Raw genomic sequence first — 17,885 nt, forward strand, 5'->3', positions numbered from 1 at the left:
ATATTGATTTATGATGCTATGTAACCCTTACAGTTCTGGAATGTATTGGATAACACTGACAGCATTATGTCAGTGTTATCCAATACATTCCAGACCTGTACGTGGTTATATAGCATCATAAATCAATATAATGCTATGTGATCCAGTCAGGACGGGAGCTGCACTGCGAGTCCGGAGCGTACAACATAGTCATAAGAATAGATGCTCCAGAATGGTTATTACATGGGGAACATAGTAAAACTGACACGTCAGCTCAGTAGAGGTTACAGGTCCTCGTTAAGATATTGGAAGTATTAACAGTTTTTTATTATAAAATATTTATTCATAGTACCATTTTAAATCCACTTGGCAGCCACAGTGGCTGTTGTCTGGGAACCAGTGTTCATCCTGGGCCTCCTGATTCTTGAATGCCAGAATTCCTGTGCTGATAGGAAAGCGTGAGAGCTGGGCCTGCCAATGTCAGTCAGTCAATGAAAAGCTGGGCGACAGTTCATTTTGGCAGGTAAAAAGGCGATACGGTGCTACCATTTTCTATCTCGCGTGGGGAACTTTAGAACATGTGTGGGTGTTCCTGTGGTCGGCTCCAGTGTCATTTGGTATAATTGTTAGGTGTCAACGTAGGCTACTTTCACACTAGCAGCAGCTACATGTCGTAGTTTTATTCTGGCTGCCTCTCGGCATGTTTGCCGTGCTGCCACCGGAACTCCATCCCGCCCCCATTGTAGTCAATGGGGCCGGAGCGGACCTCCGGCGGCATGCGTGCACTAGCGGCAGCACAGATCCTGCCGGGGAAGGCTGCCGCTAGTGTGAAAGTAGCCTTAGTTATGTCATCTGAGACACTGTATGCCACCAGTGTCAGATGTGTGCGGGACCCACACCTATATCTAGAATGGGACCCCAAAAGCAAAGCAAAGAAGAGCGCATGCGCGGAATGCTCTCCATTCACCTCTATGGGAGCTCCAGAAATAGCCGAATTTTTGGGACTTCCATAGAAGTGAATGAAGTATGGCCACGCTTGCATGGTGCTCCCTTATTTACTTTGTGGGCCCCACTCTAGGGATAGCTGCAGGTCCCTTCTCTAGGACCTGCAGCTGTCAGACATTGGTGGCATATCCCAGCGATATGCCATCAATGTCTCAGATGACAGCCTCTTTTAAGTTTTATCCAAGACTATAAAAAGGCTCCCCCTACGCCCTGGCCCCTCAGAATGAATATACTTTCCTGTCTACCTGCACTGGTCCCCTAGGACTGGGACGAGCCTCCCTAGTATGGCGGGTGACGCTTAGGGAGGCTCTTCCCCTGTTTTCATCCGCGCACAGGGAGAAGCTGCAGTGGCAGTGCGGGGAGCCAGGTAAGTATATTCAGTGTGAGGGACCGGGTGTATGGGGGACATTTTTTATAGTGTTGGATAACCCCTTTAAGGCAAAGGGCTGAGTTTATGTTGCTATTGAGGTCAGTGTGGCTGATCTGCATGTACAAAAGGTGGCACTCTTTCTCATCGAGAAAAAAATCTCTGATCCCATAGTGCTGGCATTTGTAACCTAAATTAAATTGACAACTTCCTTTTGTATGCTCTGCTCCCGTATTCCCAAGAATGGTGTCTGTTAGATGAGCGAATACATTTGTACAAAACTAATTTGTTCATCCATCAGTCTGCTTGAGCAGCGAGTGCATGGCCCTGCTGCTCAAGAGACTCCCCCTCCCCACTGATTGACAGGGCCAGACACGTCACCTGGCAATCTGGCACCTGCACTGATGCTCAGAGCAGCAGCATAAGGATCTGCTGCTGTTACCTGGGAAGCATAGGTGCCGACTGTGCATGAGCTGCTACCCTTGCGGTACACCAGTGTGACTTTCTTTTTGTTGTTTTAATCTCCTCTTTGTTTTATAGTGTTTGGTTGTTCTCCTCAGTACGGTCCAATTAGGAAAAGGAATGGCAGAATTGTATATTTAATGCATTCTGCCATTCTAAAAAATAAATAAATCAATATACATTAAACACTGATTGAGATTGATAGATAGATATATATATATCTATCTATCAATCTATAGTCCAGAAAATGAACGGCACTCCGGTAGATCATGAACAAATGACTCCTTTATTCACCCGTGTGGTACAACGTTTCGGCTCAATACTAGAGCCTTGATATTGATTTATTTATTTTTGTAGAATGGCAGAATGCATTAAATATACAATTCTGCCATTCCTTTACCTAATTGGACCGTGGGGAAAACTCCCCACCGTCCAAAGTCTGAAATTAAGGAAAGCCACTAGGCCTGTAGGCCAGGAGAAGGTCGCCTCCTATCACCACCCTCATCCTATCCCTGATCTCCTAAATGCATGAGCGTACCCAGATGGTTGGAGGGCTCATGCACTGGAACCTGGGCTCTACTGACCCCATCGGTCCCTGCAATATGGAAGTCAGGAATAAGAGACGGCCGATTGATCCACGACACGGATAAATCGGAGTCTCCCACAGGCCTACTAACAAGGAGGAGACAGCAAGCAACAACAGAACGGCAGGTAAGTGTCCTGTGGCCAGTTGCCCACAGACAACAGAACGACAAGATCACTCACTGGAAGCCACAGCTTGCTGTCTTGCAGTTCCCCCTCCGGGGGAACCCCAGGGACCCCCTTCCAGAGATACAACAAACAGGACATTTCTTACAACCATGCGGGATCATTCACACCAAAGGCAAACCACACATGGAACAAACAACTAGACAATCATCAACCCATAAGTGTAGCACAACACACAACAACAATGGGGAAGGGTAGACAAAGGCAAGGACTTTGATGGGCCTCAAGGACAGGGCAGCTGGAAATGCCCAGAAAGGAGCATTGCATGATCCAGCCCCAATAAAGACTGAAGTGAATCTGACCTCAACACCAAGACTATAAGAGCCAAGAGGCCACACCCAGCTCCATCTAGCACACACCTTAACCCTGTGCTCACCAGAAGGGAAGGGAAACAGCCTTAAAAGGAAAGCGCACATACATGCATAAACAGCAACACGTTGCTACCGGCAACCAGCATGCGCGGCGCAAGTGTCACAGCAAACAACCTCTAAGCCATGACAGGAGCACAGCCATGACTGGGAGAGCACTGGGAGGAGGAGCACGGCCCTGAGTTTCGGGGAGAGCACTGGGAGGAGGAGCACAGCCCTGAGTGTCTGGGAGAGCACTGGGAGGAGGAGCACAGCCCTGAGTGTCTGAGAGAGCACCAGGAGGAGGAACCCAGCCCTAAGTTAAGTGTCTGGGAGAGCGCTGGGAGGAGGAACACAGCCCTGAGTGTCTGGGAGAGCAATGGGAGGAGGAGCACAGCCCTTAGTGTCTGGGAGAGCACTGGGAGGAGGCACACAGCCCTGAGTGTCTGGGAGAGCACTGGGAGGAGGAGCACAGCCCTGAGTGTCTGGGAGAGCACTGGGAGGAGGAGCACAGCCCTGAGTGTCTGGGAGAGCACTGGGAGGAGGAGCACAGCCCTGAGTGTCTGGGAGAGCACTGGGAGGTGGAGCACAGCCCTGAGTGTCTGGGAGATCATTGGGAGGAGGAACACAGCCCTGAGTGTCTGGGAGAGCACTGGGAGGAGGAGCACAGCCCTGAGTGTCTGGGAGAGCACTGGGAGGTGGAGCACAGCCCTGAGTGTCTGGGAGAGCACTGGGAGGAGGAACACAGCCCTGAGTGTCTGGGAGAGCACTGGGAGGAGGAGCCCAGCCCTAAGTGTCTGGGAGAGCACTGGGAGGAGGAGCACAGCCCTGAGTGCTGGGGAGAACACTGGGAGGAGGAGCACAACCCTGAGTGCTGGGGAGAGCACTGGGAGGAGGAGCACAGCCCTGAGTGTCTGGGAGAGCACTGGGCGGAGGAGCACAGCCCTGAGTGTCGGGGATAGCAGTGGGAGGAGGAGCACAGCCCTGAGTGCTGGGGAGAACACTGGGAGGAGGAGCACAGCCCTGAGTGTCGGAGAGAGCACTGGGGGGAGGAGAACAGCCCTGAGTGTCGGGGATAGCAGTGGGAGGAGGAGCACAGCCCTGAGTGTCGGGGAGAGCACTGGGAGGAGGAGCACAGCCCTGAGTGCTGGGGAGAGCACTGGGGGGAGGAGCATAGCCCTGAGTGCTGGGGAGAGCACTGGGAGGAGGAGCACAGCCCTGAGTGTCTGGGAGAGCACTGGGAGGAGGAGCACAGCCCTGAGTGTCTGGGAGAGCACTGGGAGGAGGAGCCCAGCCCTAAGTGTCTGGGAGAGCACTGGGAGGAGGAGCACAGCCCTGAGTGCTGGGGAAAACACTGGGAGGAGGAGCACAACCCTGAGTGCTGGGGAGAGCACTGGGAGGAGGAGCACAGCCCTGAGTGTCGGGGAGAGCACTGGGAGGAGGAGCACAGCCCTGAGTGCTGGGGAGAGCACTGGGAGGAGGAGCACAGCCCTGAGTGTCGGGGAGAGCACTGGGAGGAGGAGCACAGCCCTGAGCGTCGGGGAGAGCACTGGGAGGAGAAGCACAGCCCTGAGTGTCGGGGAGAACACTGGGAGGAGGAGCACAGCCCTGAGTGTCGGGGAGAACACTGGGAGGAGGAGCACAGCCCTGAGTGTCGGGGAGAACACTGGGAGGAGGAGCCTCCCTTTGGCCCCATCAGCTAACATTATGGCTGTCACCTGGAGGGCTTGGCTGTTATTCCACCATGTTTTTGTATCCTTAGCTCAGCTGTCTCTGAGTCCTATGGAGGCATAGACAGCTGATAGTAACGGTGAAGCAGGGAAGCAGTCTGCTTCCCTTTCCACCATTCACACAACCAGCGATCCCCAGCAAAACAGCGGAATGTAGTGTCAGTCATGGCGCTGCTGGTCTGTGTAGGATGAGGGGGGTGCTGTTGGGAATCAGCTGTGAGCCCCATGTGTGTTTTTTGTTTTTTCACTTACTGCCTTTCTGTGGCCATCAATTTTTTATTTTTCCGCTCACATAGCTGTATGAAGGCTTGTTTTTTAATATTGCATAAAATGTATTGGGGAGCTGGAAAAACATTCCAAATGGGGTGCAATTGGAAAAACGCAATTCCTCAACAGTTTTATGGGTTTTGTTTTTATGGCGTTCCCTAGGGGGTAAAACTGACCTATTACTTTTATCTCCAGGGCAGTACGATTATGGCGATACTACACATGTATCATTTTTCTTCTGTTTTAATACAGAAAAAAAACCTGCGCACTTCTATATTTTTGCGCCTCCAGATGCTTTGGTCACGTTTGACCAAAGCATCTGAGGGGTTAGAAGTCCAGGACCAGCATCACCACTGGTCGTGGGCATTAGGCCCAGGTGTCTGCTGTGTACAGCCAGTACCCAGTTGCTATGGCGCCCACTCTGAAGCAGGAGTTGTATCATCTCTGACAATGGGAGCATATTTCTAGTATATGCCCCCATTGTCTGATAGCTGCGAGACCCGAACCTAATCTTGTAAAAGGAGTCTTTAGGGCTTATGCACACGACCGTGTGCTGGCCGGGCCCGTGCTGCAGTGGGGCTGTGCCGCATGCGGATCGCGGAGCCCTTCACTTGAATGGGGTCTGCAATCCGCATGTGACGGTCCGCACCTCAAAAAAGTAATGCATGCACTACTTTTTTGCGGTGCGGAGGCACGGACAGAAAACCCACGGAAGTGCTCCGTAGTGCTTTTGATCCGTGATGCGGGGTGCACATGGCCGGTGTCAGTATATTGCAGACCCGCTGTATGCGGGCCGCAATATGGCCACGGCCGTGTGCATGAGCCCTTAAAGTCACAGAGGGCGTACCACGCATGCGAGGCCGCCCTCCACTCATTTCTATGGGGCAGCTGAATATAGCCAAGCGCTGGCTCGGCTATTTCAGTCTACCGCTTAGAAATTAATGGGAGTGGTGCACCCTCCATGACATTCAAGGCTGCGTTTACGGGATTAGGTTCGGGTCCCAGACGTGGGACTCGCACCTATCAGACAATGGGGGCATATCCTAGAAATATGCTCCCATTGTCAGAGATGATACAACCCCTTTAATAACCCAACATGTCACATACTATTACGTCATGTGTTGGGAAGCGGTTAACAATACCAGCCTGATGCTTCCCCATTACCTGACCATTACGACATGGTCGGGTAATGGACCGTACTCAGGTCTTCCCAGTACCCCTGGTGGTACTGGGGTAATAATTGGGCTAATATTAAGCCTTGCCTTTGTAACGAACGCTGTCAATCAGATATCCACTATCCACAGATAGTGGCCATTACTAAGGCAATAGTAGTAAAGTAAAAAAAAAATTATTGAAATAAAACACACAACCCTCGAAGACCATCTTATTAAAATAATAATAAATGCTGTCATTGATGTAGGCCAACAGATCTCTGAAGTCGTCCAATTGGGGGATCTGCAAAAAAAAGGACAGGAAAAAAAAAACACACTAAGCCCCTCTGTCGTTAGCAATAATTCCCATGGTAGAGCAGAAGTCGTAGGCTTCCTGCCCGACCATTCTCCTTCTTAAAGGGGAATATTAAAGGGGTTCTTCAAGAGTATAAAATGTCCTCTCATGTGCCGGGCCCCCCACATGGAATATACCCTGGTCCCCGCACCGCTGCTTCTCCCCGTGCACGGATGAAAATATCCGGTGTTGGGGGAGAGCAACCAATGGCAGATGGGGACAATCCTCCCTAGCATCGGTAGGGAGGTTCGTCCCCGTCTGCCATTGGCTGCCCCCACCCCCAACACTGGATGTTTTCAGAAAGAAAGCAGCACAGGTTACAATAGCAGGTAGACTATTAAAACAAATGTAATTGCAGGCCTTTTTCTCTCTGTAAGTGAGAGGATACACACTGCTCTGGGGTAGTGGGGGAAGTTATCTGCGTTCTGATTGGTCTAGTCTGTCTCTGGTTAGCTGTATGTAAGAGGATACACACTGCTCTGGGGTAGTGGGGGAAGTTATCTGCGTTCTGATTGGTCTTGTCTGTCTCTGGTTAGCTATATGTGAGAGGATACACACTGCTCTGGGGTAGTGGGGGAGTTATCTGCATTCTGATTGGTTTTGTCTGTCTCTGGTTAGCTGTATGTGAGAGGATACACACTGCTCTGGGGTAGTGGGGGAAGTTATCTGCATTCTGATTGGTCTAGTCTGTCTCTGGTTAGCTGTATGTGAGAGGATACACACTGCTCTGGGGTAGTGGGGGAAGTTATCTGCATTCTGATTGGTCTTGTCTGTCTCTGGTTAGCTATATGTGAGAGGATACACACTGCTCTGGGGTAGTGGGGGAGTTATCTGCATTCTGATTGGTTTTCTCTGTCTCTGGTTAGCTGTATGTGAGAGGATACACACTGCTCTGGGGTAGTGGGGAAAGTTGCCTGCGTTCTGATTGGTCTTGTCTGTCTCTGGTTAGCTGTATGTGAGAGGATACGCACTGCTCTAGGGTAGTGGGGGAGTTATCTGCGTTCTGATTGGTGTTGTCTGTTTCTGGTTAGCTGTATGTGAGAGGATACGCACTGCTCTAGGGTAGTGGGGGAGTTATCTGCGTTCTGATTGGTGTTGTCTGTCTCTGGTTAGCTGTATGTGAGAGGATACGCACTGCTCTAGGGTAGTGGGGGAGTTATCTGCATTCTGATTGGTCTTGTCTGTCTCTGGTTAGCTGTATGTGAGAGGATACACTGCTCTGGGTTAGTGGGGGAAGTTATCTGCGTTCTGATTGGTCTTGTCTGTCTCTGGTTAGCTGTATGTGAGAGGATACGCACTGCTCTAGGGTAGTGGAGGAATTATCTGCGTTCTGATTGGTCTTGTCTGTCTCTGGTTAGCTGTATGTGAGGATACACACTGCTCTGGGGTAGGTGGGAGGTTCTCTGCATTCTGATTGGTCCTGCTAGTTCATGTGAGGAGAGCTGGGGCTTATGGGAAGTGAGGGGAATACAGGATGGCCTCAAGGACAGGGCAAAGATCCTCACAGGAAGTGCAGCAGAGGCCATCTTAGGAAGATGCTGAAATAGAGGCACAGAGAAATAGGGTTGTTAAGGGCTGAATACAGACATCAGAAAGGTAAAAGTAACTGAAAAGTAAACTTCATGAATATCTTCCCTTCAGCATCACATATGTTAGGAATTTCATTTTTGGTAGTGAAATGGCAGTCATACTTTAAGGTCAAAATTGGCTTGGTCCCCAAATGGGTACTGCCATCCATGGTAAAGTGTGAATATCTCTTTAAGAGATTTAATAAAACCTGTTCTGGGGAAAGTTGCTAAAAAGGTGGTTTTCAACAGTTTTTTCTATTGTTTCCCTTTGAACATCAGAACTTTTTCGTTCCCTCCCCCCGAGGGGACACTTGTGGACAACTAGAACCGCCTTGCACTGACTTTTTGTTGCTGCACGTGGTAAGGGGGCATTAGGACACCGTAATATAGCAACATCTTAAGATGACGGCTGCAAGACCCAGACCCCCTTGGTTGTACTGAGTCGCATAAACCTGTGAAGATCCCAGTTCGGTCGCTTGGATCTGATTGCGCACAGTGCTGCCTGCATCGCTGCCCAGCCGGGTACTTGTACCACGTTTGGACTGCCTGGGTACAGCCGTTGTGGGAATGCAGCTACCAATAATCACTTTGCCGTAATGGGGAAGATTTAACCCCTTGTACACCATATCTACATAGCATATATATCACATGCATTGCCAGATAATGGATTACTGTGAGAAGTGGACCTGTGGTCCGTGTCTATGGGAGCCATACTACTGTTCTCTCCTATCTTATAAGGTCCCATTCACACGACCGCATTTTTACTCCGCATCTGATCCTCCCTTTACAGGCTCTGGTCTGGGGGCCCGTATACTTTTACAGGCTCTGGTCTGGGGGCCTGTCTCCCTTTACAGGCTCTGGTCTGGGGGCCCGTCTCCCTTTACAGGCTCTGGTCTGGGGGCCTGTCTCCCTTTACAGGGTCTGGTCTGGGGGCCCGTCTCCCTTTACAGGCTCTGGTCTGGGGGCCCGTCTCCCTTTACAGGCTCTGGTCTGGGGGCCCGTCTCCCTTTACAGGCTCTGGTCTGGGAGCCTGTCTCCCTTTACAGGGTCTGGTCTGTGGGCCCATCTCCCTTTACAGGCTCTGGTTGAGGGGTCCATCTCCCTTTACAGGCTCTGGTCCGGGGGCCCATCTACCTTTACAGTCTCTAGTCCGGAGGCCCATCTCCCTTTACAGGGTCTGGTCCGGGGGCCCGTCTCCCTTTACAGGGTCTGGTCCGGGGGCCCATGTCCCTTTACAGGCTATTATCCGGGGGCCCGTCTCCCTTTACAGGCTCTGGTCTGGGGGCCCGTCTCCCTTTACAGGCTCTGGTCTGGGAGCCTGTCTCCCTTTACAGGGTCTGGTCTGTGGGCCCATCTCCCTTTACAGGCTCTGGTTGAGGGGTCCATCTCCCTTTACAGGCTCTGGTCCGGGGGCCCATCTACCTTTACAGTCTCTAGTCCGGAGGCCCATCTCCCTTTACAGGGTCTGGTCCGGGGGCCCGTCTCCCTTTACAGGGTCTGGTCCGGGGGCCCATGTCCCTTTACAGGCTATTATCCGGGGGCCCATCTACCTTTACAGTCTCTAGTCCGGAGGCCCATCTCCCTTTACAGGGTCTGGTCCGGGGGCCCGTCTCCCTTTACAGGGTCTGGTCCGGGGGCCCATGTCCCTTTACAGGCTATTATCCGGGGGCCCGTCTCCCTTTACAGGCTCTGGTCTGGGGGCCCGTCTCCCTTTACAGGCTCTGGTCTGGGAGCCTGTCTCCCTTTACAGGGTCTGGTCTGTGGGCCCATCTCCCTTTACAGGCTCTGGTTGAGGGGTCCATCTCCCTTTACAGGCTCTGGTCCGGGGGCCCATCTACCTTTACAGTCTCTAGTCCGGAGGCCCATCTCCCTTTACAGGGTCTGGTCCGGGGGCCCGTCTCCCTTTACAGGGTCTGGTCCGGGGGCCCATGTCCCTTTACAGGCTATTATCCGGGGGCCCGTCTCCCTTTACAGGCTCTGGTCCGGGGACCGTCTCCCTTTACAGGCTCTGATCCGGGGACCGTCTCCCTTTACAGGCTCTGGTTCGGGCCCCATCTCCCTTTACAGGGTCTTGTCCGGGGGCCCGTCTCCCTTTACAGGGTCTGGTCCGGGGGCCCCTCTTCCTTTACAGGGTTTGTTCTGGGGGCTTGTCTCCCTTTACAGGGTCTGGTCTGGGGGCCCGTCTCCCTTTACAGGGTCTGGTCCATTTTCCATTTACAGGGTCTGGTCTGTGGGCCCATCTCCCTTTACAGGCTCTGGTTGAGGGGTCCATCTCCCTTTACAGGCTCTGGTCCGGGGGTCTGTCTCCACAGGGTCTGGTCCGGGGGCCCATCTACCTTTACAGTCTCTAGTCCGGAGGCCCATCTCCCTTTACAGGGTCTGGTCCGGGGGCCCGTCTCCCTTTACAGGGTCTGGTCCGGGGGCCCGTCTCCCTTTACAGGGTCTGGTCCGGGGGCCCGTCTCCCTTTACAGGGTCTGGTCCGGGGGCCCGTCTCCCTTTACAGGGTCTGGTCCGGGAGCCCGTCTCCCTTTACAGGGTCTTGTCCGGGGGCCCGTCTCCCTTTACAGGGTCTTGTCCGGGGGCCTCTCTCCCTTTACAGGGTTTGTTCTGGGGGCCCGTCTTCCTTTACAGGGTCTGGTCTGTGGGCCCATCTCCCTTTACAGGCTCTGGTTGAGGGGTCCATCTCCCTTTATATATAGGGTCTTGTCCGGGGGCCCATCTCCCTTTACAGGGTCTGGTCCCCGGGCCCCGTCTCCCTTCACAGGCTATTATCCGGGGGCCCGTCTCCCTTTACAGGCTCTGGTCCAGGTGCCTGTTTCCCTTTACAGGGTCTGGTCCGGGGGCCCGTCTCCCTTTACAGGGTCTGGTCCGGGGGCCCATGTCCCTTTACAGGCTATTATCCGGGGGCCCGTCTCCCTTTACAGGCTCTGGTCCGGGGACCGTCTCCCTTTACAGGCTCTGATCCGGGGACCGTCTCCCTTTACAGGCTCTGGTCCGGGCCCCATCTCCCTTTACAGGGTCTTGTCCGGGGGCCCGTCTCCCTTTACAGGGTCTGGTCCGGGGGCCCCTCTTCCTTTACAGGGTTTGTTCTGGGGGCTTGTCTCCCTTTACAGGGTCTGGTCTGGGGGCCCGTCTCCCTTTACAGGGTCTGGTCCATTTTCCATTTACAGGGTCTGGTCTGTGGGCCCATCTCCCTTTACAGGCTCTGGTTGAGGGGTCCATCTCCCTTTACAGGCTCTGGTCCGGGGGTCTGTCTCCACAGGGTCTGGTCCGGGGGCCCATCTACCTTTACAGTCTCTAGTCCGGAGGCCCATCTCCCTTTACAGGGTCTGGTCCGGGGGCCCGTCTCCCTTTACAGGGTCTGGTCCGGGGGCCCGTCTCCCTTTACAGGGTCTGGTCCGGGGGCCCGTCTCCCTTTACAGGGTCTTGTCCGGGGGCCCGTCTCCCTTTACAGGGTCTTGTCCGGGGGCCTCTCTCCCTTTACAGGGTTTGTTCTGGGGGCCCGTCTTCCTTTACAGGGTCTGGTCTGTGGGCCCATCTCCCTTTACAGGCTCTGGTTGAGGGGTCCATCTCCCTTTATATATAGGGTCTTGTCCGGGGGCCCATCTCCCTTTACAGGGTCTGGTCCCCGGGCCCCGTCTCCCTTCACAGGCTATTATCCGGGGGCCCGTCTCCCTTTACAGGCTCTGGTCCAGGTGCCTGTTTCCCTTTACAGGGTCTGGTCCGGGGGCCCGTCTCCCTTTACAGGGTCTGGTCCGGGGGCCCATGTCCCTTTACAGGCTATTATCCGGGGGCCCGTCTCCCTTTACAGGCTCTGGTCCGGGGACCGTCTCCCTTTACAGGCTCTGATCCGGGGACCGTCTCCCTTTACAGGCTCTGGTCCGGGCCCCATCTCCCTTTACAGGGTCTTGTCCGGGGGCCCGTCTCCCTTTACAGGGTCTGGTCCGGGGGCCCCTCTTCCTTTACAGGGTTTGTTCTGGGGGCTTGTCTCCCTTTACAGGGTCTGGTCTGGGGGCCCGTCTCCCTTTACAGGGTCTGGTCCATTTTCCATTTACAGGGTCTGGTCTGTGGGCCCATCTCCCTTTACAGGCTCTGGTTGAGGGGTCCATCTCCCTTTACAGGCTCTGGTCCGGGGGTCTGTCTCCACAGGGTCTGGTCCGGGGGCCCATCTACCTTTACAGTCTCTAGTCCGGAGGCCCATCTCCCTTTACAGGGTCTGGTCCGGGGGCCCGTCTCCCTTTACAGGGTCTGGTCCGGGGGCCCGTCTCCCTTTACAGGGTCTGGTCCGGGGGCCCGTCTCCCTTTACAGGGTCTTGTCCGGGGGCCCGTCTCCCTTTACAGGGTCTTGTCCGGGGGCCTCTCTCCCTTTACAGGGTTTGTTCTGGGGGCCCGTCTTCCTTTACAGGGTCTGGTCTGTGGGCCCATCTCCCTTTACAGGCTCTGGTTGAGGGGTCCATCTCCCTTTATATATAGGGTCTTGTCCGGGGGCCCATCTCCCTTTACAGGGTCTGGTCCCCGGGCCCCGTCTCCCTTCACAGGCTATTATCCGGGGGCCCGTCTCCCTTTACAGGCTCTGGTCCAGGTGCCTGTTTCCCTTTACAGGGTCTGGTCCGGGGGCCCGTCTACCTTTACAGGGTCTGGTCCGGGGGCCCATGTCCCTTTACAGGCTATTATCCGGGGGCCCGTCTCCCTTTACAGGCTCTGGTCCGGGGACCGTCTCCCTTTACAGGCTCTGATCCGGGGACCGTCTCCCTTTACAGGCTCTGGTCCGGGCCCCATCTCCCTTTACAGGGTCTTGTCCGGGGGCCCGTCTCCCTTTACAGGGTCTGGTCCGGGGGCCCCTCTTCCTTTACAGGGTTTGTTCTGGGGGCTTGTCTCCCTTTACAGGGTCTGGTCTGGGGGCCCGTCTCCCTTTACAGGGTCTGGTCCATTTTCCATTTACAGGGTCTGGTCTGTGGGCCCATCTCCCTTTACAGGCTCTGGTTGAGGGGTCCATCTCCCTTTACAGGCTCTGGTCCGGGGGTCTGTCTCCACAGGGTCTGGTCCGGGGGCCCATCTACCTTTACAGTCTCTAGTCCGGAGGCCCATCTCCCTTTACAGGGTCTGGTCCGGGGGCCCGTCTCCCTTTACAGGGTCTGGTCCGGGGGCCCGTCTCCCTTTACAGGGTCTGGTCCGGGGGCCCGTCTCCCTTTACAGGGTCTGGTCCGGGGGCCCGTCTCCCTTTACAGGGTCTTGTCCGGGGGCCCGTCTCCCTTTACAGGGTCTTGTCCGGGGGCCTCTCTCCCTTTACAGGGTTTGTTCTGGGGGCCCGTCTTCCTTTACAGGGTCTGGTCTGTGGGCCCATCTCCCTTTACAGGCTCTGGTTGAGGGGTCCATCTCCCTTTATATATAGGGTCTTGTCCGGGGGCCCATCTCCCTTTACAGGGTCTGGTCCCCGGGCCCCGTCTCCCTTTACAGGCTATTATCCGGGGGCCCGTCTCCCTTTACAGGCTCTGGTCCAGGTGCCTGTTTCCCTTTACAGGGTCTGGTCCGGGGGCCCGTCTCCCTTTACAGGGTCTTGTCCGGGGGCCCGTCTCCCTTTACAGGGTCTTGTCCGGGGCCCCGTCTCCCTTTACAGGCTCTGGTCCAGAGACCCATCTCCCTTTACAGGCTCTGGTCCGGGGGCCCATCTCCCTTTACAAGGTCTGGTTGGGGGGCCCCGTCTCCCTTTACATGATCTGGTCCGTGGGCTCGACTCCCTGTACATGGTCTGGTCTAGTCTCCCTTTACAGGATCTGGTCAGGGTGCTCTCTCCCTTTACAGGGTCTGGTCGGGGGTCTGTCTCCCTTTAATAGGGTTTGGTCGGGGGCACTATATCAGTTTAGGGTGTTTGGGATCTGTATTTATTCACACTACTTATAACTGAAAGGGTTGGGGGGGGGGGTGCCCTATATAAATACAGGGAAACGTTGCTGTTCAGGATCCTTGAAAAGTCGTGTGATGACCCTTGTTAGAGCCATTACGGTGGTCTTGCCGCATATCATTCAGTTTCACTTAAAAGCAAATAGAGGTTGAACAGCTCCTTGACTTTACTTGCAAATCTCTTGAGAATTATCCATGACTGAGCAATTCATTTTTTAGAATTTTTTTTTTAGGATTTTCCCGTCACAACTTTTCCAAAATGTGTGAAATTACATGTAAAACATTTTGCTAGTGATTACAAGAGTCATTTTCCAGACTGAGACTGCCACTGTCCTCCCTTATACTGGTAAGGAAGGGTGTCATCTTCTCCAGTAGGAACTAATGCTCTGGGCTGTGTTCCCTGTTCCGTAGTAACATGTCGTACAACTTCCTGTGAGCTCATGAGTGCACCGTTCAGTGCCCAGAAGAGGGGGAGGAAGAGCTGTGACTGAGGAGGAGCAGAGGATGCAGCTGCTGCAGGTCAACTCTGGCTGGGTCTATTAAGGTGGTCTGCTGCGGCCATCAGAGGTAATACACCGCCCCACACTGACTCAACGACAGGCTCCTACATTGTTGGGGTTACCAGGGAAACGCCTGTGGGATTAATGTGATCCTATGGACTGGTGTCCAGCCTCAGGCTGTCCTACGGTATTTTATTATATTGCTAATGCACTTCCTTAAAGGGCCACCAAAATAGTAAAATAATGTCTCGGAGCTGAAAAGTCACAAAAAAAACCCCAAAAGATATGCCTTGTATCAGTAGGACAACCCTGGAGGTCACATCTCACCAGGTTTCACCTTCTTCTGCATTGATTATGTCTCCTGAAACTTAACGAGATAGTTCTGTTCACACCTAGCTTGTTTTTGCAGTATTATTACGATCATTTATCCACTTTATGCTGCTGTTGTTATTATTATTATATGACTGTTTCATTTTGTGTTTTTTTTATAGCAGACTACAAGATCATGGATGGGATCACCTCCTGTCTGAGCGACATGCTTGACAGCGTGAAAGCGGCACAAGTCAAACTGGATAACAGCCCCTTTTCCATGGGGGAATTTTTGAAAAAAGTGGGCGTCTCCAGCAATCAGCCAACGGTAGTGATGGGACGCAAGCAGTACAAGTGCGATTTGTGTAATCGTTGCTTTTCTGACGCTTCCAACCTGAGGCGCCACAAAAACATCCACACAGGACTAAGGCCTTACGTGTGCGATGTCTGCGGCAGTAGCTTCCGTCAAAAATCCCAGCTGGACCGCCACCACTTGGTGCACACCGGAGAGCGACCCTATCGTTGTGCCTTCTGTACCAAGGGATTTAGGGACTCTACCGAACTGAGGGTTCACTTTCGCGTACACACAGGCGAGAGGCCCTATAGTTGTCCCATCTGCCAAAAAAGTTTTTCTCGCATCAGTTATATGAGGAGGCATAGGGAAAAGCATGCAAAACCTGTAGTAATCCCAAAAACCGAACATTGTCTGACCATAACACATGAGAAGGAGGAGATCCCTCAAGAATTTCAGTGTACCTTCTGCAGTAAATCGTTTGTTACGAAGAAAGAACTTGACGCTCATCGCCCCGTGCACCTAAAGATTGGGCCAACCGGGCAGAAACTTTACGAATGTGTCGAATGTAAGAAGTGCTTCAACAATTCTTCTAATTTGAGGAAGCACACGGTCATACACACGGGCAAGAAACCCTTCACCTGCAACATCTGCAATCAGTCTTTCCGGCAAGCCACCCATCTTCAGCGCCATTACTTGGTCCATACTGGGGAGAGACCATTCAAATGTTCTGTATGCTCCAAAGGTTTTAGAGATACCAGTGACTTGTTAAAGCATCAACGTGTCCACACCGTTGAAAAGCTTTATCAGTGTCCCATCTGGGATTACACCAAATCGCCAAGGCAGAAGCTTCTGGATGAACGGAAGAGTCCTGAGGTCATCACGTTCTCTTCTCCTCAGTCCATGTCTACCATGAATGAAGACTCCGTACAAGGCAAGCACATTAAAGACAAACTGCAATGCAGTCTTTGCGCCAAATATTTCAGCCGGATTTCCAGTCTGCACCGCCATTACTTGATGCATACAGGCTATCGTCCCTTTATTTGTCCCATTTGTGGTAAGACTTTCCAACAGCTCGCTCACCTCCACCGACACAAGCAGATCCACACCAGGGATCAACGTTACCACTGCCCGACCTGCCGGAAAACATTTCGAGACTCCAGTGATCTCTTGAATCACCAGCAGGTCCATGCGAAGGATCAGTTAGACCAGCAGAACGATGAGACTTCTTCTCAGGTGCCTTACAGAAAGTCCTATCACAAACGTCAAGTGGAAAGTGAGACTTTAGTAGATGTTGATGACGGCAACTCTATAGAAGTTGTGTTGGTCTAACTGGTAGAAGAACCACCTACAATGTACACTGGAAATTCTAATTTTTGGGTGTTAAGTTGCACAGATACCATCCTGTTACCACAAACGATGGGAGTTATAGTAACTCTATCAGCAAGAGTGCTTCATTTACAAGAACCATGTGAACTGGGACCTGTTTTTTAAGGACATTAGTGGTTGTTCCAGCCTCTCGACTATCTTCCTCCACCCACAGTCTTTACATGGAGAACTGTGCATGTTTGACCTTCATTCATACTACATTCTAGTGGTCGGTGGGGCCAAAAGAAATAAGACCTTTATCGCCTATCCTATGGCTAGACGATAAATGTCCATTATGCCGCAAACCCTTAAAGGGGTTTTCTTGGATATAGATAGTGATGAACCATCCTTAGGATGGACCAGTGGAGATCTGTCACCCCCATGATCAGGTGCAAGCGCTGGACCTAACACAGAAGATGTAGTTGAAAGCCCAGCTCTGTTGTCCTTGTAGTGGCCGTGCTTAGGGGCAGTGTCCTTTCTGCGAAGCTCTCACCCTGTCCTTTTTTGTGCAGCTCTCTTCCCGTAAGGCTACTTACAGACGAGAAAGTTCACTGTGACTTGATTTCCCGTTATTTAAAAAAATTATAATCCCATGCGGTCTAGTCAGAACGGACTCAATCGTCTGTAACTGTCACAGCCTCTAACAGTAGATAGGGCCGGTGGCAGTTGAAGGATGGATCGGAGCATGTGCGACCACCTCAGCAGGTGGACGTGCACATTGCTATACAGATTAAACACCAGGGGGCGCTATTATAAGGACATTAAGAGAAATTGGGCATTTTTGCAACACAGTAAATTACAAAAGTACTGAATTAAATAGCGTGAATTAAAATAACATTTAATGGTGTCACTGCCCCTTTAAGGCTGTGTGTTTTATTTATTTTTTCATGTAAACTGTGGTATTACCAGCAATTTTTGTGGCCAATTAACAAGCTTTTTGAATGTGGGTGTGGTGGGAATGTATGCTTAGGTTATGGCCACACGGTCAGGTTTTACGAAGCTAAAACGAGGTCATATCGACCCTTTATATGACTTTGACTTCCAAAAACTGCATCAGGAAACCTGACCGTGTGAACATACCCTTATAGATGACCGGGGATTGTCAATGGGATGACTCACTGACAGGCCACATATGGGAACCCATTGGTCAGCACTAGTACCATGGTCTGGCATTCTCAGTTATGCCATATAGAAAACTTGAGGTACTTACCTTTCACTTTTCGGCTTTGCACAAAAATGTTTATAATGTCAAATATTATATTTAATTTTCTCAGTATTTTAATCGGTCTGTACACTTTAAAGGTCAACAGATTTGTAACTAGGAAACTGGCTGACCTGAAGGCGTCTGTGTTGGTCCCATGTTCCTATGTGTCCGCATTGCTGAGAAAAAATGATGTTTTATTATATGCAAATGAGCCTCTAGGAGCAATGGGGGCGTTACCATTACACCTAGAGGCATAGATCTCTCTGCAACTGCTGCACCCTCTGCACTTTGATTGATAAGACCAGGCAGTG

At 52.3% G+C, this 17,885-nt stretch overlaps 1 protein-coding gene across 1 annotated transcript; it reads left to right on the forward strand.

The window, feature by feature from the left end:
• Positions 1–14,340: 14,340 nt before the first annotated feature.
• Positions 14,341–17,200, forward strand: LOC122946810 (zinc finger protein 135-like). The gene is made up of 2 exons (XM_044306651.1): positions 14,341–14,468; positions 14,893–17,200. Exon 2 carries the CDS (start codon positions 14,907–14,909, stop codon positions 16,332–16,334), a length of 1,428 nt encoding a protein of 475 aa, XP_044162586.1. The 5' UTR covers positions 14,341–14,468; positions 14,893–14,906; the 3' UTR covers positions 16,335–17,200.
• Positions 17,201–17,885: the final 685 nt, after the last annotated feature.

This window comes from Bufo gargarizans, chromosome 9 (genome assembly GCF_014858855.1).
Source record: "Bufo gargarizans isolate SCDJY-AF-19 chromosome 9, ASM1485885v1, whole genome shotgun sequence".
Taxonomy (NCBI): Eukaryota; Metazoa; Chordata; class Amphibia; order Anura; family Bufonidae; genus Bufo; species Bufo gargarizans.